This window comes from Gallus gallus, chromosome 7 (assembly GCF_016699485.2).
Source record: "Gallus gallus isolate bGalGal1 chromosome 7, bGalGal1.mat.broiler.GRCg7b, whole genome shotgun sequence".
NCBI lineage: Eukaryota > Metazoa > Chordata > Aves > Galliformes > Phasianidae > Gallus > Gallus gallus.
In genome coordinates this window covers 18264399-18292367 of record NC_052538.1, presented here as the reverse complement: position 1 = coordinate 18292367, position 27969 = coordinate 18264399, and the positions used below count along the sequence as shown (strand labels likewise).

The 27969-nt window shown below is 39.4% G+C and overlaps 2 protein-coding genes across 15 annotated transcripts; one reads left to right on the top strand and one right to left on the bottom strand.

Annotated features, from left to right (window-relative positions):
- The first annotated feature begins 91 nt into the window (after positions 1 to 91).
- On the top strand, positions 92 to 10118 carry KLHL41 (kelch like family member 41). The gene is made up of 6 exons (XM_422010.8): positions 92 to 1269; positions 3747 to 3904; positions 3995 to 4102; positions 5531 to 5716; positions 6752 to 6898; positions 9136 to 10118. The coding sequence occupies exons 1-6, from the start codon at positions 160 to 162 to the stop codon at positions 9245 to 9247; spliced, it is 1821 nt and encodes a 606-aa protein (XP_422010.1). The 5' UTR covers positions 92 to 159; the 3' UTR covers positions 9248 to 10118.
- FASTKD1 (FAST kinase domains 1) lies at positions 9888 to 27965 on the bottom strand. 14 transcript variants are annotated; one of them, XR_005861648.2, is made up of 19 exons: positions 27653 to 27965; positions 26863 to 26907; positions 25985 to 26201; positions 23620 to 24116; positions 23220 to 23288; positions 22768 to 22893; positions 21513 to 21905; positions 20230 to 20340; positions 19468 to 19599; positions 17940 to 18426; positions 16606 to 16720; positions 16000 to 16128; positions 15139 to 15270; positions 14019 to 14132; positions 13582 to 13723; positions 12451 to 12565; positions 11369 to 11478; positions 10736 to 10883; positions 9888 to 10338 (listed from the first exon to the last, which is right to left on the bottom strand). XR_005861648.2 is itself a non-coding variant. In XM_040704179.2 (17 exons), the coding sequence occupies exons 4-17, from the start codon at positions 23952 to 23954 to the stop codon at positions 11389 to 11391; spliced, it is 2490 nt and encodes an 829-aa protein (XP_040560113.1). In that variant the 5' UTR covers positions 23955 to 24116; positions 25985 to 26163; positions 26863 to 26907; positions 27653 to 27965; the 3' UTR covers positions 10522 to 11388. The 14 variants fall into 14 exon arrangements, 13 of the variants coding, with proteins under 13 accessions (XP_040560112.1, XP_040560113.1, XP_040560110.1 ...); XM_040704179.2 differs by lacking the exon at positions 9888 to 10338 and having other exon boundaries at positions 10522 to 11478; positions 25985 to 26163; XM_040704178.2 differs by lacking the exons at positions 10736 to 10883; positions 25985 to 26201; positions 26863 to 26907; positions 27653 to 27965 and adding an exon at positions 25749 to 25784.
- Positions 27966 to 27969: the final 4 nt, after the last annotated feature.

Here is a 27969-nt window from a genome sequence, read left to right as displayed (position 1 = left end):
CCGACCTGTAAGAGTAGATACCTATATTTAGCTAGTGAGATTAAGTTGCAGAGGCTTCAGGCAGGGCAAAGCACATTGGTCTGTCTTTTTTACAGACAGACATTTGGGCAGACAACAGCTAAAGCTTTCTGCTCCCTCCCTTCCCCAAGTATTTGCAAAATGGATTCCCAAAGGGAACTCACTGAAGAACTCAGACTTTACCAATCCACCCTTCTTCAGGATGGCCTCAAAGAACTCCTAGAAGAGAAAAAATTTGTAGATTGCTCCCTAAAAGCTGGTGACAGAAGTCTGCCTTGCCACAGATTGATTCTGTCAGCGTGTAGCCCTTATTTTCGTGAGTATTTCTTATCTGAGCAAAATGAAGAGAAAAAGAAGGAGGTAGTTCTAGATAACGTTGACCCCAACATCCTGGATATGATTGTCAAATACCTTTATTCAGCAACTATTGATCTTAATGATTCTAACGTGCAAGATATTTTTGCTTTGGCCAGTCGCTTCCAGATCCCTTCTGTATTCACCGTGTGTGTCTCCTATCTTCAGAAGAGGCTTGCTGTCGGAAACTGTCTGGCTATCCTTCGATTAGGCGTTCTGCTTGATTGCCCAAGACTTGCATTTTCTGCCCGTGACTTTGTCTCAGATCATTTTGTGCAGATTTGCAAAGAAGAGGACTTCCTGCAGCTTGCACCAAATGAACTTATCTCAGTCATTTCACCTGACAGCTTAAACGTAGAGAAGGAAGAACTGGTATTTGAAGCAGTAATGAGGTGGGTCCGGTCAGACAAGGAGAACAGAGTAAAAAGCCTAGGAGAAGTTTTTGACTGCATACGTTTTCGTCTTATGCCAGAAAAATATTTCAAAGAGCACGTTGAGAAGGATGATATAATTAAAAGTAACTCAGATCTTCAGAAAAAAGTAAAGATTATTAAGGATGCTTTTGCTGGAAAACTGCCTGACTCCAGCAAAAATAAAGAAAAGTCAAACAAAGGGGAAGTAAATGGTGATGTAGGAGATGAAGATTTACTGCCGGGCTACCTAAATGACCTTCCCAGGCATGGCATGTTTGTCAAAGACCTAATTCTTCTGGTTAATGACACTGCTGCAGTAGCTTATGATCCTCTCGAAAATGAATGCTATCTGGCAGCCCTGGCAGAACAGATTCCCAGAAACCATTCCAGTATAGTCACCAAACAAAATCAGGTCTACATTGTTGGAGGACTGTATGTGGAAGAGGAGAACAAAGATCAGCCTTTCCAATCATACTTCTTCCAGGTATAAGCTTTATAATTATTGGTGTATAATTATATAATTATAGTTATATAATTGTAAGTGCTTGTGACAGTTATTGGAAAGTACTTAGAGTCTGTGCAAGTGAATTGTCAAGTCTCTGTATGGTCAGCAGACAGAAGTTCCAATAGAAAGCTCTTCTTGTCTCACAGAGATAAATGAAGGGACTTGTATCTTCTCTTTCAAGATCAAACCCATGGTGAGATCTCAGGAAAGAGTAACTCGTATATAGATATAATGTTTGCATTGTTTATGAAATATTTTTATGACAGAATAATATTGGTATTTTAAGTGTCACTTTTTCACAAGTGACATTTCACACATGTACATCTGAAAACCTAAGGGCATTCTAAAACAAAATTTATTGGTAGAAGGTTGTTCTCCTGGCAAACTGTCAATGTTAGTATACAAACTACTATGTTTCAACTGAGTGCAAAATCTTAATGTGTATAAATCTTTATAAATATAAAGCTAATTAATACAAACCAACTTCCATGACATATTTCAGAAAAGCAGCAAAATAACAATTTGGCACACTTAGATTAGAAATGAATTCTGTTGTATATTTAGCTATCTGTCTACATGCTCTTTTTTAATGTTTAAATGATCTTATGGTGAATTATACAATGTGCGACTGGCCATGGTCTGTTTTAGGCACGCTGACCTAAAAGAGTGAAAGTAGGTCTTCTGACAGTATGAAGCAAAACAGAGTGACAGTCAGTGATAGGATTCTAAAGCCTTCAGATATCTAAAAATGAAAATGCTGAGTGTTTATAGCACTGTGGTTCACTGATTTTGCACACCATGAAAGAGCTGCCTTCAAAAAATTTCTTATAGCTGTGAGAGGAAAGTCATTTTGCTAGAGGGGGATTAGCACTGTTTCATGTCCCTTTATGGGAGAAAAATGCTAATCAGTGAAGTGCAGAACTTGTTACAGCTATATTCTTCCAATAGATATACCACATTGATGTATTTTTGTATGTAATCCAGAGCTGAATAATGAGGCTACTACATAGGGGTCTCTGAAAAACTCGAGTGATACTAAAAATTGATGAAACATTCAGAATGCTACTTTATATGTCTAAATTAATATCCTGAAATCCTGCTTCCTCACTTGTCACCTTTAAGGTTGCTTGTTGCCATTACTGCATATAGTTAAAATACTTTTCTGCATTACTCATCTGGCTGCTCTCTGTAAAATGTTAATATGGTGCCATACCCACATTCACTTCCTAATGGTCCTTTCTCTGCTAGTGATGCACCTGTTACTCTGTTACTACAACCTGTTACCGTTTGGTTTGGTAGCTGGTAACCCAGGACAAAACCAGGCTGCCACTGGCTCAGAAATGCAGGACTAATTGTTTATTGCTCTATCAACTGTGCGGATGTCATCTTCAAGACTGATACAGAAAGCAGGCTGTCATCTGTGATCTGCACGTTTTGACCTCTTTACCCAAATCTAGCTACTGGGGCAACCCACAGCCTTGAACTACACTTCACCATTGCTGTAGAACAACTAGTTCAATACGGGTGGTCTGTCAAATCTGAGAGATGCATTCTACCTTGACTGTGGAATATACTTCTAGAAAAAGAATGCCACTGTGCTAAACCCAGATCTGATTGCTTTGACTGAGCTTTTTCTCACTTTACATCAAATGCATTTACACTCATGCCAACTCAGATTCTACCCTTCCTCCTGTACATTATCAAGCAAATCTATATGCAGTAGAAGAGAGAAAATACCATATGCTAGGGAACATTCAGGTTGAATTTTAAGTTCTTAGATTAAAAAAAAAAAAAGTACTCCAGTTCTGTTTTTTGTTGTTTTTTTTTCTTTTCAATACAGTCTTAGGAGTACTTCAGTAGAGATGACATCAGTGTTATTGCCAACGGAACTGCACTGCCTCTCTTCTTGCTTAGGAGTGAAGTCTTTATCCAGAGATTTCAGGAGCTTTTGCGGCTATTTGTGATGAAATATCATCTCTTTTGCTCTAGGGATTGCACAAGAAACATCTGTGCCATTTGCTACATAAGGCTTTGAGATCTTTAATCATGTCTGGCATCTCACACTGTAGCAATTATCACAACCTGCTCAATGTTGAGTTGAGGAATGGCAGAGGTGTTTGCTTCCTTCAGAGAGGAAGAATTAAACATTCTTTCCAACACATAGGAAATCCGGAGAGTGCGGACCTTTAAACAAAGAAGAACTTAAAAAAGCGAAGAAACTCTGTGAGGAATGAGGGTGAGCAGGTGCAAAGAGAGTTGTGTAGCATTTGCTGGGTGCTGGTGTCGTGATGCATGGGTGGGTAAGAATAACCATTCAATAGCTGCACCAAGGGAGGGATAGCTTGTTCAGGTGAGCAGCTGAGCTGTTGAGATACTGAGTGAGATTTGTGGAACAGCTGTGTCGTGAATTTTTACTACTTGACTTTGATAACGCTTCTGTTGTGGTGCTTTTTCAGCTGGATAGCATTGCTGGTGAGTGGGTTGCCCTTCCTCCACTGCCGTCAGCCAGGTGTCTCTTCGGGCTGGGAGAGTCAGACGACAAGATCTATGTAATTGCAGGCAAGGACCTTCGCAACGAGGAGTCTCTAGATTCAGTGTTGTGCTACGACCCTGTGTATGTTTAAAATTTAATTCTGCCCAACGAGGACATACATAAAGCCCATTGTTAGTTGAAGGAGCCTAACAGCGGTATTCTTTGTTCCAGAGCAATGAAATGGGGTGAGATAAAAAAACTACCCATCAAAGTATATGGCCATGCTACCATCTCAAACAATGGATTGATATATTGTCTCGGTGGAAAAACTGATGATAAGTAAGTCTCTAAGTCTTTTCATGACTATTTAGAGCATTATTTGGTCGGTCCTTTGTAGATTTTATTTCCTCACTCAGAAATTAGGCTGTCCACTTCTACATCTCTACATTAAATTTACTAACAGTTTGGCAGAAGGCAGCACATTATAGTCTACAGGCTATCTTTTTCTCAGTAAGGTAAAACTGCATGTAAGTTGTAATCTCAAATAGTTGTTTTAGCCATTTTACTTACTTCTGAGGGAAACTGCATACATGTTCATCACAGTTACAAGGATCCTCTTTATAAGTGTTTCTTCCTTCCAGATATAAATGCTTAAGTACCAAGGAACTACTCTATCAGCCCTTTTTTTTTTTTCTCACCTGCAGTGCCTGTTATACCTAAACATGTGTGACAAAAACAAAACAAACCGATGCTTTCACTGCTACTCAGCGTGTGGCAGTATTTTCTTCAAGCAAGTGAATATTTTAAGTAGAGCATAGGAACAAGAAGTTTCAGTGTTTATAAAGCTGCAGTACAGATGTAGTTACCAGCAGGTCTTCCTTTGCTTTCATGAGAATGAGCTAAAACTCTATGTAAAGTGATACAATTTTGAGAAATGATATGAGGCATTATCTGAGGATTACCTACCATATACTCAAAGTAAGCTAATGTTTAAAGGCATTTCTGTGTTTTGGCTTTTGGTATGCCTGGCACTTCACTCTGTGCTGTACTGGAGTGAAAGTGACTTTTCCAAGCCAAAGTTTTCATGTACAGCATAAAATGTAGGTTCTTAAACATGCCAAGCAAATCAGTTTAGATTCTCATTGAACCAGGCTAAAGATGGAAAGACTGTTCTTTAGATGCTTGAAGGTGTTGTCTGTTTAATGTATTTTTTCTTCTGGAAGAGAGCAATAAATAGTATTTGGGGACCTTAGCTCCTCCTCCCACTACAGAGCATGTTCATTTGTATAGATTCAAACTGCTTAATGCAAAGATACTGCTCCTTTTTTTCTCTGTGTATTTCAGTATTAGAACTGTAAAACAACTAAACATATTTAAAAGGTGCATAAGTCTATTTACATGCGTACTTGTTTAAGTAGGAAATAATCCTATTCCTGTTCTTGCCTATTATTTAAATTCAGTTAATTCCCTTACCTTTGTTGTACATTCCTCCACAAGATGCTCTTAGCAGAGCACTCTGGGAAAGGTACAGTGAAATTACTGTGCTGTGAAAGCAGCATTTAACATTTGGTTTAGTTCTATGGATGTGACAAGTGCTTTTTAGACTTGTAAAAATCTTGTCTATCCCCTGGTCAGATACGAGAGAGGACCTCATGGAGAGGAAGAGAGGCACAACACATAAACACACACAAACTGCCTCAACTAGGTCTCACTTGGAAGAAGCCAAAGGTCATTAGAAACGATTACAGTTTTCCTTTTTCTCCCCAGGAAATGTACTAATAGGGTATTTGTATACAATCCAAAGAAAGGAGACTGGAGAGACCTGGCTCCAATGAAAGTGGCTCGCTCAATGTTTGGAACGGCCATCCATAAAGGCAAGATTTTCATTGCTGGTGGTGTCACTGAAGAAGGCCTTACTTCATCTGTTGAAGCTTTTGATCTGACCACAAATAAGTGAGTGCAATGCTCAAGCTGTTTTTAAGCAAGTGTTTTATCATCTATGCATTTAAAATCTTGAGATGGTCACAAAGGTGTTCAGAAGCTGGTATTAGAATAAAGTTATCAAAACTTCATTATGATACCTTTTAACTTTTTAGAGGTCCTTGATGTACTTATTAATCTAAGTACTTAACTTGTAAATAAACACAGGTGGCTGTGATATCTTCAGTGATGTGTGGCATTGCAGCCATCAACCTCACATCACATACTAAATTTCAAGACCTTAAAATAAAAAAACCCTACTTATAGCATTTAACAATAGAAAAATGAATTATGCAAGTAATTCTTTAAGGTAACTTTGGACTCTGTATGTTGTATAGAAATCAAATGAAAATAAAGGTAATTTTGTTATCGTTATATTTGGTGCATTCTTACTCTTCCATTGTTGAGACAGTTGCAACCTGTGGTCAGAAAGCATCTGCAGGCTCTTGTCCCCATTTACTGTTTTGTTACAGACAAATCATATGAGTGTAAGAAGCAAATTAGCCCACTAGTTTTGAGGTTAACATTGTCTTGAAGTGAGATGTCTGTATGTTTTATTTGTTCCTACATGTGACTTGGAAGAATATATGAAATTATGTTAATTAGCTCTACTGATTTATTTATTACTCAAATTACTGCCACTTGAAATGAAAACTCATTTTGGAAACTACAGGGGTAAAAAATGAGCAATAGGGGAAGAGACATAACAACTACATAAAGCATATCAGTGATGGTGGGAAGAGGAGACCTGTAAAAACTGGTCTCTGGAAGGAGATGGATATAATTCCATCGTACCAAGACTTGCATTCCTGCATGAAGTTCCTGCAGGGATAGAAAAACAAACTCACTGATGATTAATCTCAGCATATTTTCCTTTTACTAATCAGTTTCATTCAGGCAGTCCTCAAAAACATCATTTACGTTACCTGGAGCTGTAGTTTGGTGCTAACCATTTAGTAAATTTCCTATGTATTTGACATATATGTTTTTCTTTTTATCTATCTTCAGGTGGGAGATTGTGCCTGAATTTCCCCAGGAGCGAAGTTCTATCAGTTTAGTCACCTTAAGTGGATCTTTGTATGCTATTGGAGGTTTTGCAATGATTCAGCTTGAATCTAAAGAATTTGCACCTAATGAAGTCACTGACATATGGAAGTAAGTTTAACTTTAATCATACCTTTCTAATAGAAAGCTCTATTGAACAGTGATGTTTGTAGACAATAGGGGGTAACAGTAATAGTACATTTACCTTTAGAAATAAACCATAGCACACCTTGCAAATGACTTATTGACAAAAAAATTCATTAATGACTGTTTCAATCTACTAATGATTTGAATAGTCTGAGTCGTGGCTTTTAGATTCTTCTACACTGGAACAAGGATGTAAGTGAAGATCAGGATCGCAACTGCCTGAGAAACCTGATTGTCCATAAGACTGTGGTTCCTGTTGGGATGCATCCCAGAATCCTTAGAAAATTGGCTGACATAACCACAAAGCCACTCTTGATATTTGAAAAGTCATGGCAGTCAGGTGAAGAAGTCCCTGGTGACTGGAAAAAAAGCAGTATAGAACCCATTCTTAAGAAGGGTAGAACCCAAGGAGCTACTGACCTGTCAGCCTTACCTCAGTGCTGAGGAAGATCATGACACAGATTCTCCTGGAAAGTATGCTAAGGCACGTGGAAGAGGGGGAGGTGATATGGGATAACCAGCATTACCTCACCAAGGGCAGGTCCTCCCTAACCAACCTTGAAGCTTTTTTTTGATGGCATAACTGCATCAGTGGACAAGGGAAGAGCCACTAATGTTGTCTATCTGGGCTTCTGACACAGTCCCCCATAACGTCCTTCTTTCCAAATTTGGAAAGACGTGGATTTGACATGTGTACTGTTTAATGGACAAGGAACTGGTTGCAAGATGATACCTAGAGAGTGGTAGTCAATGGTTCAATGTCCAGATGGAGAATTGGTGACAAGTGGTGTGTTGTAGTAGGTGCTTGATGGGGATACGTGCTGTACGGGACAGGCCTCTCCCTAGGCACAGTGAAAGGGTGCTGTTGTGCTCAGACAGACTGTCCTTGCTAATGTAGTAAACAAGATAAGAAGGCGAAGGAATGAGGAGACAATAGGAGCCAAATAAGAAATTGTAGTAAGGGGCTAAGATCCAGTACGGACAAATCAGGACAGGGCACGATAGCTCAAGTATAAATATATAAGCTGTGCTTAGTAGTGAATAGACGCCATTTTGCTGCTCATCATGTTGGTGTGAAAGAGCTTTCCCCTCTGTTTTTTTGCTCCTCTGTTCTCTGCTGGTGAGACCTCACCTGGATTGCTGTGTCCAGATGTGGAGTTCTTGGTACAGGAGACCTGTACACAGACTTTTTGGAGCATATCCAGAGGAGGGCCACAAAAATGATCCCAGGGATGGAACTCTTCCCCTAGGAGGACAGGCTGAGAGAGCTGGGGCTGTTCAGCCTGGAGAAGAGAAGTCTCTGGGGAGACCTGAGAGCAGCCTTTCAGTATCTACAGCAGGGCTGTAAAAAAGGAGATGGGCTCTTTAGCCTTTAGGAAGGTCTGTTGTGGGGAAATGGTTTCAAGCTAATGGAGGGGAGATTTAGATTGGACATGTTTTTTACAATAATGGTGGTAAGGCACTGGAACAGATTGCCCAGATATGTAGTGGAAGCCCCACCTTTGTAGACATTCAAGGTCAAGCTGGATGGGGCTCTTCAGCAACCTGACCTAGCTGTAGGTGTCCTTACTTACTGCAGAGGAGTTGGGCTAGGTGGCCTTTAAGGGTCCCTTCCAACTCAAACAATTCTGTGATACGTGGTAAAAGAGTAAGTTACTGTCTCTGTTGGCAGGTTTAGCCTTTTAAGTGTGCCATAAAAACATTTTGGTTTATGACATTTTAATGCAATAAAGTCTGCATGTACAGAAAGGTTTGTACATATGTATTAATAGTCAGATGAGTAATTGTTCTGAGAAAAGTCAGAAGCCTGCTGGATTTATTTATTTAAGTCACAGTAGGAGTGATGAAACACTGTCTCTAATGCGACTCTTCTTCTGCTGTGGTAGACTGAAGAGTGTTAAGTAGCAAAACCATAAAAAGGATGCCCATAAAAAACACTTTCATATGTAAAAATTTGAAAAAATTTAGAAGGGATCTGCAGAAGTGGGAGACTTCATAGGAGAAGTGAAGTTTGAAACAGGCCACAAAGAGATTTAGGGTTCAGGAAAAAGTCAACCCATGTGGACAAGAATATCTTTCTTGCAGCTTTCCATAGCAGTGCTCAGCTATGTGCTAAAGGTTGCTACAAGCCTTTGGAACCTGTGGATTATTCTCCTTTTCTTAGACAAAGCTACATTCTGACCTTATTTTATTAAATGCAGGTATGATGATGAAAAGAAGGAATGGGTTGGCATACTGAAAGAGATCCGATATGCGACTGGAGCTTCCTGCTTGGCTACACGTTTAAATCTCTTCAAGCTGTCAAAACTGTAAACAAAATGCTGGAAAATTTGATATGACGCAGGAGTTTTCATAGGCTCTTCTGAATTTGTTGCATGAAAACGTCTCCAGATTGTTCAGAGTTTCGTAGCAGCATACTAGTTATACTGTTAACTGTTAAACAGTTAATCTGTCTAGCCAAGTCTTAAGGTATTTACTAGCTAATCGATAAGAAGTGAATTTTTGCTAACCTGTAAAATCCTGAAGATTTCTAATTAATGTTGATTAGAATAAACCAAGATTTCTACTCCATGGAACATAAAACTAGTTAGACATCCTTACTCTCAGTCCAGGACAGTGGTGGCTAATCTGTAAACAGTGCTCAAGAATGAATGGATTGTTAAGTTAAATACAACTAGTAAGTGCTGATTTTATTCTAACCAGCTGTTTGTACAGCCTGATTTCTCCCTTCAACAGTGTATACAACTCCTGCATTCTTCAGTCATATTTTGAAAACATTTTCAATGCAGCCTTCTAAAAATAATTAATTTCGCCTGGAATTGAAGTGCATATTGAAAACAGAAGCACCAACCTTAGCCAGAACTGAGTAGGCAGCTGTGAGGGAAAAAAAGAGAATTTTACAGGGCTAATAGCTTTGCCTATTATGTTTTGGTTTCTCACAACAAGGATTTCCTTTTTTTTTTTTTTCTAATGCTTTTGTATTTATTTCCAAAGCAAATATTTAATGGAAAGTTTTCTTAGAGATCTGAAGCCATTAACAAGCATTCATGAAAAACGTTACAACTGATCACCAGTAAGCACCTACCTAAGAAATAATTGATGCATTTTAATGTTCAAACATTAAACTTGTAACTTTTAAGTTGGGTAACAATTAAACTTTGTTTTTAACGCTGTTAAAATATCACATGCTGGTGTCTTATATTTTGTGTAGATATACTTTCTGAATCCACTTTTAGTCAGTTTTAATCCTCTCCACATTGTGAGTACCCATAACTTTATCCATATATAACTTGAACATACCTGAACTGCGGGATCCACCTGAAGCCCATGACCATCCCTGACTGATCCCTTCAGCTACAGCCACTGTCACTTTTTACACTCTCCAGTTGCTACTTGATGCCCACCTGTACAGAAGCAGAGTCACTGGCACATGGTTTTGAAACATCACATATAAAGCATTTTCACCACTGGTAACCAAGGTAGTATTTATGACTCCCTGAAGATTCTTCTTGGTCTCAATTTCTTGTTTCAGTTTTCTGCCTTATTTTGCTCTTTTGTGCACTCTCATTTACAGAACAAGCAGCTTATACAGATTAATTTTGTTTTATTTCTATTAAAAAGGAGTGGTCCAACTGATAATTACAAACATTTTCACAAATTATCCAATCACTAATGGGTGCCTATGTCTGACATAAACAGTACTTCCTCCTCATCCCTCAGTTATCCCTTCCAAGTTGCACTGAACTGGACCGCAGGTGTTAATGGGTCTGGGTGACTGCCAGACCTCTCAAGCTACTCTACCTTTTAGGTATGTGAAGGCGTTCCAGAGGATTCAAGCCTTTACTTCTTTTGCACACACCGTGACACAGGGTAGAAAAAGCAAGTAGCTGGATGTTCCTCAGCGCACAACACCCTCTCCCCTGACATTGTCACCCACGTTATCTCTGTTCTAGAAGATGAAAACAGAATGGCTGTATTAGCAGTCCTATTCTTAGTAAATCTGCATTTCAGTTTGTTAGTTTCACAGTACAGAGAGACTATGTTTGATCCCTATTGCTCATTTTGTCACATGCTGGAGGACAGACACAGATTCCACTCTATATGCTACCTCCTCTTCTACAATCAATATTTCCAGCTCTTTCTCTGGACAATTTTATATCTGGTCAAATCTCAGTAGGTCATAATGCAGTTGTATGGCAAAACTGTTGCGGACCCATATACTTAAACAATAGCTTCTAGCAATGGGAGTTTTTATGCACCTCAACCACATCTTTGTAGCATATTGTGACCAGCCTTTTACAACCCCTAACAAATGTAGGATCCAGTCTCATGACACCCAATGCCTTAGTCCAGCTGACTCACCGTCAGATTTTGGAAGTTATTCTAGGGTTACAAGAAGTTTAATGTTATACAAAGTGTATAAAAAATATTTACTTGTAATTACATCTTTGTTATCACTGTGTTTCATACAGACGTTTTCTCAGATAGTCTAGCTGCTCAGGTTTTGTGGACAGAACCATAGAATTCCATTCAAAGTGAGGAATCTGTAGAACAAAGTCACACAAACTTAGTGTTAATGTTGCCTGACACAAGTCACAGAAAGGATCTACTGTTCTCCACTTTTAAATATTTTATCACATGTGCCCTTCTGTCAGTTTCCTTCCATAAAGTAGTAGTTGCAGAGATGAAAAGCAGATACCCATACAATACAGGCTATGACAACTCCATTACCCCATCTTTCACCTGAGGTATTTTGAAACCCATTAAGAGAGAAAAACCCAAGGTCACTAGTTTGCAGTGTTAAAGTACCAAACTGAAATGGCGTATCAGTAGCCCAGCATTTAATCTCAGGGCAATACAAGAAAGAATGTTTATTTTGTTTGGGAAAAAACAAACAAACAAAAAACTACAACAAAAACAACAACAACAAAAAAACGAACTTAAGCTTATAGAAGGCTTCCAGTTAAAGTCAGAGTAGATGATATAGGAAATATATATCTACACGGGAGAATCTGTATTCATCATGAGCCTCCTAATATGTCTGTGCTCCTGAGTGGGAATTAACTCTGGTCACTCGTTTTGCAGTCACAGTACTATCACTCCAACAACATGCCAGCCTCCACCACCCTCTTCGAGCTGCCACACCTGGCTGTGTGTGTGCCATGAATGTGCATTCAATTTTTTCTCATATGAAAATCTTTGCTAAATTGAACTAAAACTCTTGTTTAGTATTTTTTCCTTTACTCAGGCTGTTCAGATTGCTAGTTTGCCTGCACTGGGGTAACACTAAGACTTTTTGACTCCAGCTTTGCTGCAGCTGCTGTCAGAGATGCTAAGTTCTATTAAGTCTGCAAATGGCTAGAAATTACCCCTCTAAATTCAAGAATTGCTCTCACTCAGTAGGTGCTTTTAACTATCAGAGGAAAACTGTCTTTAAATCTGTTGGAAGGAAAATCCATCAGTCTGCACTACCAACACAACTCACCAGGAGACATAAAATATTGCTGGCTGCTCACCTGAATGACCCGGTACCCCAGTATTTCCAGGTGTCGTTTTTTCACTGCAGGTTCTCCTTTCAGGTGGTGTGAATCTTTACTAAAAGCTTTTGAATCAAGAAATTCCAAAGCAATTCTGCAAACAAACAAACAAACAAACGTATTTACTTTCAGATAAAGTAAAATTTCTAGTTCAGCATTGACAGTTGCAGTTAGACTTTTGCTAGATAAATCTAACAGTTCATAGAAGAAGAAAATTAAACAACTCCCTGAAAGTAGACAAAACATTTTTCTTACATTTATTTGGAGATACTTGAACTTTAGGAAGAGCATTTCTTTCTTTCATCTGTTCTGTTCAAACGGCAAAACCAGCAACCAGCATTTTCAAGGATTACATTAGAAGAGGTCGGAGTATTCCAATGTCATAAAATACATATTTCAAGAATCCCTGTCTGCTCTATTGTACTGAGTTTGGCTCAGGTGGATTTAATTTTCTTCCTAACATCTCACACGGTGCCACATTTTAGACAAGTGATCAACAGTGTTGCTAACATACCCATGTTTTGTCTGCTTACACAGCAATCAAGACCTTCTGTGTCTCACTCTGCCCCCACAGAGTATAGGCTGCATTTGGCAAGAGGCTAGGAAGGGACCAGCTGAGACAGCTGACCTCAACTGGCCAAAGCACTATTCCATACCATGTAACATCATGCTCCTCAATAAACTGGGCATTTTTTTCAAATTAGTCTTTGCCTGGCAGCTAGCTGCACTTGGTCTACCGGTGATAAGTGGTTGCATCTGCATCACTTGATTTTTCTTTTATTTAACAAACCAACCAACCAACCAACCTTATTCACTTATCAAACTGTCTTTATCTTGACCTAAGAGGTTCTTTTTTCCCTCTCTTTTTTCCCTCCAGATTCTGTTCTCCATCTCACCAGAAGTAGTAAGTGAGGGAGTAGATGGAAGCTTAGCTGCTGGCTAGGGTCAAACCATTCCACTCAGGAAGGCTAAATCTAATAAAGTTTTTGGAAAAAGAAACAGAAAAATAAATAGCCCAAGTGTTCCATCAACTATTTAGGACATAAACATCAAAAATCTGGTCTGAATTTGATCTAAAGCCTGAAGAGTGTAAGAAGTTTGTGTACTAACCTCTGAGCCCCTTGCGGCAATGCCTTTCTCTCTTCATCCTTGATGTCATGTCTCAAATGTATTCCCCTCAAATCATCCAGAAGTATATTCTGAGCCGTGTAAGAAAGAGGCTTTTTATTTTTATCCAGAATGCATTCAAAATCTGTGAGAAAACATAACAGATAAAAATGAACAGAAAAAGGGAAAATAATTTGTTCAGCATAGCGTTTACTTCTAGACAAAACTAAGTGACAACCATCATTAGAGGTATCCAACGTTTGTACCTGAATCATGCAGAACTGTTAGAAAGTGTACTCTATACAAACCGTCAGAACAGGTATTTCTTATTTGCGGTATCTTGTGGCCTTCAAATACACAGCCTTAGGGGCTTCCCAGCCTTGGTGATAATAGTGCTATCAGCAGTCTCCAAAACAATCCTTGAAGGTGGAACTTCTCACCTATTTCATAGTAGTACGGTGTGAGAACAGACACTCTTGCATAATGGCTCCCTCCTAAGATCTCTGCCAGCATCCTGTGAACATGCTGTCGCAGCGGATTTATTCGGCGAATGCCTACAAAGACAAAATAAAGAATTAGTGAGTCAAAACACACAATAGCTGAACTTCTGAAACAGTACCTTGTGACATCGCACTTTTGATAGCCAGCCTAATAAATTAAAGCTTTCCCAGTGATCCTTGGTGTTATTCCATCATAATTCAGAGCTCACATCATCAGCTTTTGGGTAGAAAATGACAGGTGCCTACTAAGCACAAACTGCACATCCAGAATTTCCATCCCAGTTTTCCCACTCAAATACAACAAGCACTTTGGTTGCAGGTTTCATCAGTTGAATTTTGTTTTTAATCATGATTAGACTGTTAAATAAGTACTTAATAATTTTGCATCCATTACAGGCATAGTTTGCTGTTACTTCTCCACGTGTTGCAGGTTGCTTAATACCTTGCTCCATTAAACATCTTCAGTCTCATAGATTAGAAAGCAGATTAGTCTGACAGATAATAAAGCAGAATTAATACCGTAAGAATTAATGGAGGAGACATAGTGTTTGCATCAGCTAGACTTCCTGACATCGTTGCTGTTCTGAAAGATCTCAGCTGCTACATCTACGAGGCTGAACACTCGACCACTCCATCTCACACCATTGATGGACCTTGACTCTTTCAAAGAAGATGACAGCAGTTTAGCCTCCTAAGGGTTAAGTCATCAAAGTGTTCCATTCTGAAAACACAGCATCTCCTCCAGTAGACAATCCTGATGATCCCAATTCTTACACCATCCTCCATGTCATACATACCATCTCTATTTTGTTTAAATCATATTTCTTACTTATTAATACCTCCTCTCCACTACATCAGTTCTCCTGGGAAGAACTGCCTTGCTATTTTGCTCCTACTAAGTGCTCACACTTTTGAAGAACATCGTTTCAGTGTACAATGGGACATACCTTTCCAAGCTTCTGTTGTGTGCTAGTGTCAGCACAACAGTTTTAGAAGTGCCTAGCACACTGTTGAAAACAGACTATCATAATAACAAGGGCAGCTCTCCTCAGTGACTCACCTTTACACAAGACACGCTGGAAATACTGCTCATGAAACCAAGGGATGTGAAACTCCGGACATTCCAGACAGACTGCTCTGTTCAGTTTCATAAGCCGTGAGCGGACCCTCTGCCTTAAGGTATCAGACAGGACTAAATTGAACAAAATGAAGAAAAGTGTGAACCGTAAAGTGAAAAACCCATTCTATTCAACTAGATGGATACTTTGAATCATTTACTAAAAATACAGTAGCTTTATACTATGGCATACATAAAATTCCCGCTACACAATTTTAGAAGGCTTCACAAAATCCCTTACAGAAAAGAAATAAAAATAAGTCTTGCTCAACATTAAGAGCAATAGCATGACAGAAGAAAGCAGTGATTTAAATCCTCACCATTCATCTTTTGATGGCAAAATGGTAACAGCATATCAATAGCAAACAAGGACAGAAAACAGTCAAACAAGCATTCAAACTCTTACTCAGGGAGAATTGTCTGGTCGGACATACTTTTTGCAGATCAGAATTCCGCATTATTTCTTGAGCTTTGAACTGTGACAGTTTCTTGTAATAATGCTATATTCAGGTAATTTTATTTCCATTACAATTAAGTATACCAAGTGCAGTAAATTGGCTATAATTTTTCTAGAATGAACTTGTATTACAGATGATGTTGCCAGATAAGACATGCCAGTACTTCTGTAACACAGGTTTTGTTTATTCCTTCCCTTCTAGCATTCAAATACTGACTAGATCATACAGAGCAGTCTTTCCAGAAGACCAAACAATGCAGAGTCTACTTCTCAAGTTACATACATGACCACAATTCCATTTTATACCAAATGTTACATAACCCAATTCATCAGAGCTAGATATTTACCTTCAAGCTGAGCATCCAATCTGCTTAAGAAAGAAACATCAAATATTGTCCTTATGAGAGCTGGAGGAAAATAGCCAGCCACTGCCAAAATATAACCCAGCAGCACCAAGTGATGAGTTTCAAAACAACCTTTGCAAACAAAACAGAAATCCATATTAACACTACAGGGCACTGAAAGGACTTTTGTAATGCTTTTCTGCTTCTCAAGTCTGTTTTAATTAAAAAAAAAGTTAAATCCACAATATATCTACACATTTTCCCCTACAACTTAGGTATTTTTGGTGGGCTCTAAAACATGTCCTGCTCCCAAATAATGATTCTTTGGGGAATGCCAAAGCAGTTCTTTACAGTGACAGCACAATACATTAATCAGACTTTTCAGTTGCTTTATACTATGCTCAAGATACTTTGCTGGTCCTGTATGAACAGTACTTTTAAAAGAGTGAAATGAAGCCAGAAAACCCAACAGAAATATACTTTTAATTTCACAGAGCACACAGACACGTTTTTTCACTTGACTTAAAAATGCCATCTTACACACAGTTTTGTCCAGTACAAATAAAATGTTTCAGTGGCACTCGGCCTATGTTCCTCTAATATACTTACTCAAGTTAGAAGTCAGATGTTGGATACAACTCTGAAAGAACTCTTCATTGGCAGGAGGATCATAGTTCAGAACAGAGAAAAGATGGAGAATGAAATACATTTCCAGTGGGTGGATCTGGGGAAAAAAAGTATCCTAAGTTGAGCCGTTGAAAAGTATTCTAAAATTGCTTTGTAGTAAACAGATTTTCTAAATTATTCAGAATATGGAAACTTAATGATGAAGTACTTTTTCAGTTTTTTTGTGTTTTTGTTTTTTTCTGGTCCTCAACTTTTCCTACAGAAAAACATAAAAATAATAAAATGCACAAGTCATTAAAATTGCAACAATGGCTAAAAGTTAAAATCTGTTAGATGAAGATGATCTAAGTGTTACTGTGTGCTTAGACTTTAAGATTTTTAAAAGGTTTCCCATCCAATGCTTTTTTTTTTTTAACTATGCTGTCACAAGACAAAAATGGAATGTCTTTTACATCAGTCATTACTTAAGGGGGGAGAAGGAGGAGAACATATCAAGAAAGCAGTGATTTTGACAAAAAACCCAGGTTATTGAGGAGATCCACACAAGAATGAGTAGCAAAAAATATATATGCCATGCAGTGTTACTATATTGTAAAGAGGTAAAAGGAATATTTAATATGGTCAAATGTAAACCTTTTCCAAATGAACACAAAGGATTATGGTTGACCTAACGCTGACTGAACTGTAATGTAAGAAAAGTAAAGAGAAGAATGTACAAAGAAACACGTGGAAGTAAAAAAGCTTTCAGTGGACAAAGAGAAAGACGTGCTGAAAGAGTTACAGTGGAAAAACTCTTAGGGGCACCATGGATTTTCCTCTGAAAAACATTAATTCAATGCTCAGGAGAATTATCCACAGGCCATCTTTAGCCTAGAAAATCTCAGCATCTGTGGAAGGCTGTTCCAGGGAGATGATCTCAAAACCTTCATTTGTCTTTGCTACAGAACCACATATTCTCATGTTTGTCAAAGCCTGGATTTCTGGACTTCTGGTCCAACACAAGAGCCATTATAAGCTGTGTGCATCATGGAAAAGGATGAGACAGCTACAGTAATTTAAATCAATATCTACTCCCAAAGCAGTGGCTGCAAGTGAGCCAAAAAGGTGAAATGTGTAAACTCCCTTAAAAAAAAAAAAAAAAAAAAAAAAAAGTTGTACGTTTAATCAAAATACAAGAGAAACAACCAACCAACCAACTAGGTAAAACCAAAAAAGTCAATGGATTTCCAGGGCTTGAATACTATCCCATTTGCTACTAACCTGTCCTTTTCTAACTGAAGAACTTACACAGTAGATTAAAAGAAAAACTGTAATACCTTGTTTATATTTTCAACAGTCACAGATGCTATTCTGTCAAGTAACGAAGGACAGCGGTGGTTTGTTTTCATGAGAAAAATAGACAACTGTAACACATTTGCCTGTGTTACATGATCTATCAAACGCTGACATGCAGCCACAGTCTCCTCACTGATGACTTCCTGCAACCACTCTCCATTCACATGTGTGAGTTCTTCCAACAGGAGATTTAAGTTCCTGGCTTTCTGAAGCCTCTGAAATCCACAGTCATTTACTTTTTGCAGAAGCTTTACGTGTAGTTGAGAAGTGTTTTGCCAGTGCAGCTTGTCATAATGATTCCATTTGACAAGAGCTGTAGCAATGCAACTGAGGTCCTGGAGCCTGCATTGAGGTAGAACTGCTGTTGCTTTGTTTATAATGACTTCTTCCACTTGAGAGGATGGAAGAATAGCCAGCATGCGAATTATTGCAGCAGTATCAGAAGGTATGACACTAGATTTTAGAAAACTGAGAAGAAACAGAAAGAAAAACAGACCATCAATATTGACAGAGTGCAAACATTTGCTTATTTTTGGTTTTGTTTTTTTAAGAAAGCAAACAAAGTCATAGAATCATAGAATGGCCTGAGCTGGAAGGGACCTCAAGGATCATCAAGTTCTAACACCCCTGACACGGGCAGGGCTGCTTCTAAGTTCTATTTGAAAGGCAAGAGTAGCATATTGTTTCAAGAAGAAAAGCAGCACAAAATCAGTGACAGAAAATTCACACTGACAGTGACTGTTTTTTTTTTGTTTTTGTTTTTTCATTTCAACATTAATTTCTTTCTTCTAACATTCAAATTGAAAAGAGGAAGACGACAGTGAGCATCTTACTGGTGAGGCTTGAAGTGTTACTGAGAGCACAGAAGCACTTACTAAGGAAGTTCTGCTCTTTGTTAACTGAGTTTGTGGGTTTCTAGGGCAAGGATAATTTCTGTGATTGACATATCAACTTATTCTTTGCTGGTATCCTGGGGAGCACCAGGTTCTGAGGTGCCCGAGGAACACAGAGGTGTCATCCACAAAAAGTGAAAGCAATGGTGGCAGATCCCTTCACAACACTGAGAACTAACTAGAAAGGTCACTGATCTGTAGAAGAGTATTTCTGCTTTATACTTTCACTTGTTCCAGCCACGATATCCTTACTTACTTTCCATTGACTGTTTCTTCAAGTATCAAAGAAGAGATTAATACATATCCTTCCTATAAAGTATCAGCCAAAATTTCCTATTCAGTGTCTCTATGTTGCAGTAGCCAGTGGAGGGGGAAAGAACACGTTTTAAAAGCTATCACTTTTATTAGCAGATACTACTAGATCTACAGCCAAGACAAAACACATTTCATATCCTTTGATTTATGTGTTTAATTAAATTAAATCACTGTAATAGCTTGCTACTTATTCATATTTCAGGAAAACAAATATTTTAGCTTGTTATTTAAAATATTAACTAGACTACTGTGTAATACTTCAATTAAATAAGACACTGAATTTTCAAGAACAAACACGTACCCAAGTAACAACATTTTCAGCTTCGCAAACAACTCCTGATCACGGCAATGCAACAACACCAAGCACTGTGTTAACTTTACCAACTGCAATACGTGATAGCTATCCAAGTGTCTGTGCAGAACAGAAACCATTCTGAATACAAAAAGAAAAAGATGACATAGTATTATGCTAATGCAGAAGATACTGCAGAACACAACACCCCAAATGAAGAAGGGGTGCCCCATGTTGCACCGTAACTAAGTGGAGGGTTATATACACCTGCACTCTTCTCCACCTGAGTTCTGTTGTTCAGTTTACAATTGCAGAGAATCTGGCTTAAGTTCTTAAAGATGCAAGACTTAGTAGCTCAAGTTAGGGCACAAGAACTTTTGAAGAAACAACTCACATTAGTAACAGGACAGCCAGACAGGATATATATACTCTCTGCAACTTATGATATTCTCATTTGTCTCAGCAGTTTACAGTAATTGTCATAGGCTAAGTTTACACAAGGCAGATCACATAATAATAAATAAGCTAAAAGCTGTATTACATTAACTCACTAGAAATGAAATGCCCTTTTGTGAAATTCCTGAATTAATCACTTCAGGGTCAAGCTGTGATATTCTAAAGTCTGTAACAGCTAACTATATGCAGAGTGCATATGTTTGTACGTGACACATTCTCCACTCCCAAAAGATACTATATATTTTTTCATAATACATTAAAGTAATCTGTAAGCTATAGAATACAATTACTTTGTAGTTAAAAAAAAAAAATTACTTTTCAAGCAGCTGAGAATGTCTACATTTCATTTTCTGCATTGTCTTCAGTATCACTAATGCTTGATGACTGCTAAATTCTTCTGCGATGAGTGCTGCAGTTGCTAGCAACCTAAAGAGAAGAAAGAATTTATTTTTCAAAGAAAAACTGCTGAAAAGTCACAGCAAAGACTGTAACAATATTCTTTGTCTGAAGAGGGAAAGAACAAACAGACTACATCAGGAAATACAGGAAAACAGATTCTCCCCAACTAGATAATTCCATGTTGTGAACCATTCTTCCAAACAGCATGGCACAAAGATATAAATGTATTAAAGCAGGACGCTGAGTCCAACACTTCTGGAAGTAGACAAAAACAAAAATTCACCACCAACCAGCAAGCTGCAGATAGCAAAATCAAATATGAGTTGAACTGATCCTGGGGCAAATAAGGCTAATAACTTGTTCTGCCTCATTATGACTTTCATGAAAAAGATAAAAAGATCTGGGAAAAGGTTTTGGCCAGTTTAACTGGCTAAACTTACTGTGAATAAATTTATTGTGTAAGTTAGGGCAAAGAATATCCAGAGATTTGAAGAGAAGGAAATAGTACTGAAGTCAAGTCTGAAAACATTGCTAATCATAACTAATACAATAAATTCTGCCTAGAACTGAAGACTTTGAGAGAGCTATGAATAATACCACCCCCTGAAAGGATTTTTTGGCACAAAAAATACAGGCAGACCAAGATCTGCAGTGTAATACAGAGCTCTAATCACTAAATTAATGCTGGAGGATTCCATGCTGCCACCCTTTCATATTGGATATGGTGTGTTTAGGGGCTGCACTCAGTGATCTGGGGTTTCGGCTCAATGACCTTACGGCTCTCTTCCAACCTCTACAATCCTGTGATTTTGTACACCAAACTGGGATAGGACAAGACTTCAATTGTTTCAGTTACTGCAGACCTTAAAGGGAATATGTAATACATACTATTACACATATTTCTCAGGAAAAAGGCAAAAAGTTTGTTACCACTATCCACAGTGGAAGGAAATAATAGGAGACAGAGCAACAAGGTGGCCTTGAGTAACAGTATTCCCTTAGTTACTAGATACAACTTCCTATGCAACTGTTTCAAGACAAACTGCTTTCTGTAATGAAACAATTCATTGCTATAAACTTCGGAGTAGAAAATCTAACTTTTCGATGTCATAGATAGGCTCGGAAATTCCCCAAAACACCAATAGATCTTCAATTTCTGGGAAAGACTGTGTAAAAAAAATACCTGCTAAGAATCTTACCTTTCTCTTACCTTGGACTCAGCCATAGGCCCAAGAACAAAAAATAATTTTGCAAAGGCTTCAGGATCACGATAATCATCTACTGATTCAGACAGAAGCTGTTTAGCAGTCAAGCGGAATTCCGCATTGTCAAAACCCAGCTGTTCATAGAGTCCAAAAATAAGACTAATATTGTCTAAATCAAGATGAGAGGTGCTTTTTAAGAAAATCTTGTTGCATTTTTCTAGCAATGGAGAATGTGTCAGTTTACTAAGTTGAAGAAACTGTACAATTCTTTTGGCATAGTTGAAGTGGACTCCTTCTCCCAGTAGCTGATCCACCTTCTGTAGTAATCGGTCTTGAAAACTCCGTGAGATGACATCAGATATGCTGATCATCAAAACTGACAAGATCCTAAAAAATTCAAAAGACTTTAAGCTTACACATTGCACATGGGTAAGTAACACATTTTAGACTTCTCAAATAAATTAGCCAAATAAAGGAATGTTAGTTAGGATGTTGCTGGCTTCTGTGCCACAAGGAGTTCAGAATCTAATGTACAAAAAACAGCTCAGCAAAAAGCATTTGTTCAAATAACTTAAAAATTCTGCCTTTAGAGAATTACTGAAATGATTGGGATTTTTCAACTCTTACAAAGTTGTTTGTGATAAAAGTGCTTGCCTATGGCAAACTCCTGACATGTCTAATTTCAATTTGCAAAAAGATCTTTAATCTTCAGTGAAAAATTAAAGAAACGCAAACAATTCCCAGGAGACAGAACAGGGAGAAGAGTCACCGTCATTCCTAAAGAAAAAAATCCCTCCCTAACAGGATGACTTCAGACCAAGGAGAGTCAGTTGTGTAAAGAAATGCAGTCTTATTCAAATAATTTCATAAGCAGGCTCTGTGTGCCTGAAAATAAACAAATAAATGGAGAACGACAGTGCTGTAAGAGGCGGGGGAAAAAAGCGCAGCACCTGCTATAATGGCCCAGGGAGAAGAAAGGCAAGAAAAATAAGCTTGGGCTTTTTTTGCCTAGGGTTCTGCTTTTGTACTAAGGGACATGGTTTGGTGGGGAAATAGGCAACTCTGATATTGTTTTAACCTGAGTAAACTTTTTCATGAAAACCAATGCACAAATCACATTTTTTTTCCCACAAACCTCAAACTGAATTAACCTTCAGTTGAGAAAAACTGAAAATGTTTAACCAAAAAAACCCACCCCAAACAGTGACATATTGTTTCCCACACTACTCAATTTCACTCTGACACTTACCTTATATCCTGTATAGAATCCAGTTTCATGTCCACAAGATGTGCTATTTTGCCAGTTAGGGGACTAAAATGTCTGTGCTGCTTGTGTAAACACAGTGCAAATTTAGACAAAGCTGGTAAACTAAGGCTGTGAAGACATCAAACAAAGACAGAATATTTACCTTTTATTTCTAGTGAAGAACTGAAGGCAAAAATCTAATTCAACAACTATATAAATTGTAAGTAACATTCAAATTACAAAACAAGGGAACAAAATATTTACACATTTCCTGTGACATGGTGATATCCTGAACTCAGACAAAATGCTCAGGTATTTTATATGAGCATATTGCATGTACGAAACCCTACATAACCCAGAAGTTAATACTCTTTGAGAAGCCAGGGTAGCCTTGTGTGAAGCAAATCACACCTACAACTTATACTTTTCACAAAGCATACTAGTACAGTACTTGCCTTTCTAATCTTTTCCACGCTTCTGTAACGAGCACTCCTGCCAGTGAATCATGGCTTTCCACACTGAGCCTTCAGAAAAATCAAAGACACAGCAGTTCAAAAGTTTGCTTAAGAAATTAAAAGAAATAAATCTAAGAGACAAATGTCTTCCCATTATTTATCATTCTTTATATTTCTATTGCTCCTTCCAATCAAACAGATGTACCCAAAAACACATTATAGACATTTATGCATTCATAATCATAATTCTATTTATCAGGAGTACAAAACATATCAATCCTACTTGGATCTCACACAGGAAGTTAGATTTCCTTACAGCTGGAGTGTTACTTCAAAAACACCCTCTTTTATTACCAGATTCACAACGTATAGATGTGGAAATCAACATAATACTGCTTACCTCAGTACACTATACAGAGTGTCCACTATTGTCTCATTATCCATGTGTTCTACTTTGTTTTCTGCTAAAAAGCAAAGAGTTAGAAACTGGGAGTGATTTCTTACATAGTCAGAAGTCCTTAAGAGAAGTGGCTTCTTCTTCTGCAACTGCCATAGTACGTTCAATGCAATTCCCACGTGTTTTTCAGAAAGCCTGGCCTTGTTCCTGCCAACAAGGCTGAACACTTCATCTTCATGGGTACAGTTATTTATCTGGCTCAGAAGCAGATCGCTGCTCAGAGTTCGGGCTTGGTAACGTCTCAGTGCAGACAAGCAAACTTGCCTCAAACAAAGCATTTTTCTAAGCCCATCAGCTACCTTTAAGGTGTCTACAAAGATTCTTCCATTTTTCACAGTAAAACACTGTTTCACAGAACAAACTTGGGCATCTGAAAAATGGGCACCTCTTTTCTTTTCATCCTGTATGGTCACTATATTGGTTACTCAGTTTTGAGGTACCTGTAGTGAGAAAGAATTAAAGCAGTTAGATATAGTCATAAATCCTAGCTAAACATCGATGTATCTGCCTTTTAATGTAGTAGTTAATGTAAGCTTAAAAAAAACCACACTTTGAATTCTTCTGAGAGTGAACAAAGAATATCAAAATATCCAGAAGTGGTAAGAAAAGTTATTACCTTTGGTAGCAACTTTCTAAATAAATTTTAAAAGTGCTTCCATATTTAAAAAGCTACCCCAAAAATGCACGTGCTGCCGTGCTAATGCTGAGAAGGCAAAGATGGGCTTTTTCATGTGCAAGGAGAGCACAAGTCACTGAGATTTGCTCTCATGTGGAGGCCACTCCAGGATGCCAACAGGGGGCTCAAAGGAAATGCAACTGTGAGCAGTAAAAGGAAGTGAGCGAGCACAAGCTCCTGACCTCTAAACAATTTTAACTTATGATGCCTTATAACATGAAAGATTTTCTTCCCTGTGCAAAATGAAAGCATGCAAAAAGGTAGACATTTTCCAGCTATTACACAGTAAGTAATTTTTCCGTAATGAATTTGCTTTATACTCCTGCTTTACAGGCTGCTTTTATTGCTTCTGCCTGCTCCATTCCTTGTGCTTACAAAGAATTTACTCCAATTTATCACCGGGAAAAATTGTGTGGTGCTATTTATTCCATGCAATGTCTGTAAGAAGTTTGGCCTTTTCATCTAAGGACACGGATTTGCACTGTTACAAGTAGGGAGGACCTCTTATAAGATTTTATAAAGTGGATTAAACAAAGTGAGACACAGACCAAAGTATGATCAAGCCACTGTTAAATCACAACCAAGAAATCTTCAACAAAATCTTAAGTGCTAAGCTTTTACAAGACTGCTTGCCAATCCTCCACATTTCTCAAGTTATCAACAAATGCCATGGAGATGCATATGCATGGAACCAAACATACCCAGTGATGACAGCTACAAGCAGCAATCATCAGTGGTTGTACCAATGGCTTTTAAACAGAAGCCACAATACAGAGCTGTCAGAACTGAGTGAATCATCTCCTTCCCCTGCTAACAGCTGGGAGCATGGACAGCAGTGCAGAACAACCTGCAGGCCGGTTCCGAGCAGTGCTCTTTCTGGAACGTACTCAGCGGATGCAAGGGATTGCCACAAACTTCTACACGATTTTAAGCTGTAACTTATTTTAATGTCTTATAAAAAGAAACCCAAGAAAAATGCCAGGTGTTTTGAAAATTACAAACACACAGATACAAACCAGGAGATGTATACCTCCCTAAAGAACTACTTTTATCCACATTCTATCCACTTCCACCGTGCAGAATATAAACTAAAAGCACAAGAAGGTATTTAAAGTCATTTAATATCAGTTGAAATACAATAAGCCTTTTCCAAACTGCATTACAAAATGCACGCTGACGGTAGGGCAGCACGAAGAGCGTGCTGCGCAGCCGCAGCCCAGCGCTCCTCCGGCCGCGTCCGCGTATAAGGGGAGGGGGGACAGGGGGAAGCTCCGGTCCCGACTCCCAGCATCAACCTGGGTCCCGCGCCGCCTCGCCCTACCCCGTGCCCGAAGGAAGGCCGCTCCCAGCCCTCCCGCGCGCGGAGCCCGGCCCAGCGCCACCAGCCCGCACGTACCGCCGTCGCCGCTGGAGTGCCACGGGAGGCGGCCCCGGGCGGGCCGAGCGGTGGGCGGGGAGGTGGCGGCTGCGCTCCGAAGGGCGGCCCGCTGAGCGGCCGGGGCGTTGCAGGGGACTTCGGGCAGCCCCGCGGCCAACGGTCGGCTTAGCGCCGGCTTAAGGGAGCGCCGGTGAAACGGTGGGGTGCCGTACTCAGAGAAAAACGTGATTAAGTAAGGAAATTGAAGAACCAACCTTGTCCGCAGCTTGTAAGATATTCTTACACCCGCAGAGCATCGTTTGAAAAGGCCTTAACTGGCATTTTCGCGAGGTTTCAGTCACTGAAGCCACAGACGGCTGCCGCTCGCTCTCATCGAGCACGTGGAGCCCCCGCGCTCCACTCATCGCTGCGATGCTACGTGCGGCCCCGTGGGCTGTTGGGAAACGCCAGGAGCAGGGAGAAGGGTTAGACCTTCCGAGCAAAGTAAAAGGATATTTGTAAGGTTCCAAGGTCGTATCAATACAATTTTTATATAACATACTTTGAGGGGGAGGAACATCGTCTCTGTCTAAAAAAAACCACATTGGGTCTGATGTTCAAGAAGAGCGAAGCTCTCGTGTTTGGTTTCACTGTACCGAACGTACAGAAGCACAGAATGGCTGGGGTTGGAAGGGACCTTGCAGCCCACCCAGTCCTACTCCCTGCTGCAGGCTGCCCACAGCCCCACCCAACCTGGCCTTGAGCACCTCCAGGGATGGGGCACCCACAGCTCCTCTGGGCAGCTGTGCCAGGGCCTCACTGCCCTTTGAGCAAAGAGTTTCCTCCTAACTTGTTGCAGTCCTATGCAATAACATTAGGATTAATCCATGTTACTGTATTTGTATGTTGTATTTAAGAAAAAACAAATTACAAGTTCCCAGACACAGATCTCATGTCAAGTTCTGGAACACAAATCTAACATATTGTGACATATACGTTACTTATATTGCATACCAACAACTCCAAATCATCTCTCTCTATCTTCTCTACCACCAGTGAAAATAACAAACACCATCTAATATCTGATGATGTGGTCAGTCGGCATCAACTGATCTGAGGCAATGGTAATGCCATGCTCACTGTGTTCACTTACCCTTCCATCTTTCTGTGGCATGGCCTCGGGCTGTTACCATTCCACCTGAAATCACAGCCAGTATTATCTGGTGATCGGCTGTTCTGCAGCTGCCTATCATAGGTTTGGTTTTGTCTCTTCATCTGCTGTTACACCTCAAATATTGGATGCTTACAAATATGGAATTCCCTCAAACTAGTAAAACAGTAAAATGCAGCTGGCCTGTGCTGCGGACTGCAGACACACATGCACGTGTAAGTGACGGGGAGGACCTGAGCCCTGTGGGGAACTCAGGCAGCACTTACCCTTGTGCAAACTCACTTAACTCTAGGAAATCCAATCTCCCACTTTAAAGGAACATCATTCCTTATCTGGATGGAGGGGACTTCTGCAAATCGCACGGACTTTCCATTTAAAAGATGCTGAATTTGTTACTTTTGGCTTGCCAAGTGCGTTTGGATGAAATCAATCAGGTGAAATCAATCAGTTAATCAATTAATAATGTCTAAAGCAAACTGAAGAGGCTAGATATTTTTTTTTACACTTTAAGTAGGACATTTAGGAGAAGAAAGCATTGTACCAAAGCCCCTTCAAGCTGGTGTTGATTCACCATGTACTCTACTCACTTCAGGACTTCCTAACTTACAAGTCCATCTCTCATTTGTGTTTGTTTTTATTTTATTTTATTTTAATTTTTGGGTAGAAATTTGGAAGAAGATCGTGTTCCTGCTTTCAACAGGCTTCTCAGCATCTTACCACAGGACTTGCATCCTCCCTTCCCCTTACACACGGCTACAAACCCCGTACTCACTGCTCAGAGCAAGAAAGCTTCTGTTTCTATTGCGAACTGACGTGACTTGAATGGCAACGCAGACACACAGGTTAAGATCAGGGACATTTTTCTACACGATAATTTCCTTTTTAGCTCATTCCACACGCCAAGACCTGCTGCAGCAGCTCCCGGGGCCGTTTGGAGCACTGTACCGACCCATCTGCTGGCCGTTTCCCGGGCCGTTGGCCGAGCCGCCGCTCCAATCGCGGCTAGCGGGGAAGGCCGCAGCCGCTGCCGGCGCGCCGCCCGCCCCTCACAGACCGTGCTTCTTCCCGCCAGGCCCGGCTCGGCTGAGG

Coding starts and splice junctions, on each gene's coding strand:
- FASTKD1 (XM_040704176.2), bottom strand. CDS start 23,954: ATGCTTTGTTTGAGGCAAGTTTGCTTGTCTGCACTGAGACGTTACCAA. Junction 16,721..17,939: donor CTGTTGAAAATATAAACAAG/GTATTACAGTTT, acceptor TTTTTTCCCCAG/ATCCACCCACTGGAAATGTA. Junction 11,479..12,450: donor TGGGGTACCGGGTCATTCAG/GTGAGCAGCCAG, acceptor TTTGTTCTACAG/ATTCCTCACTTTGAATGGAA.
- KLHL41 (XM_422010.8), top strand. CDS start 160: ATGGATTCCCAAAGGGAACTCACTGAAGAACTCAGACTTTACCAATCC. Junction 3,905..3,994: donor GTGTTGTGCTACGACCCTGT/GTATGTTTAAAA, acceptor TCTTTGTTCCAG/AGCAATGAAATGGGGTGAGA. Junction 5,717..6,751: donor TTTGATCTGACCACAAATAA/GTGAGTGCAATG, acceptor ATCTATCTTCAG/GTGGGAGATTGTGCCTGAAT.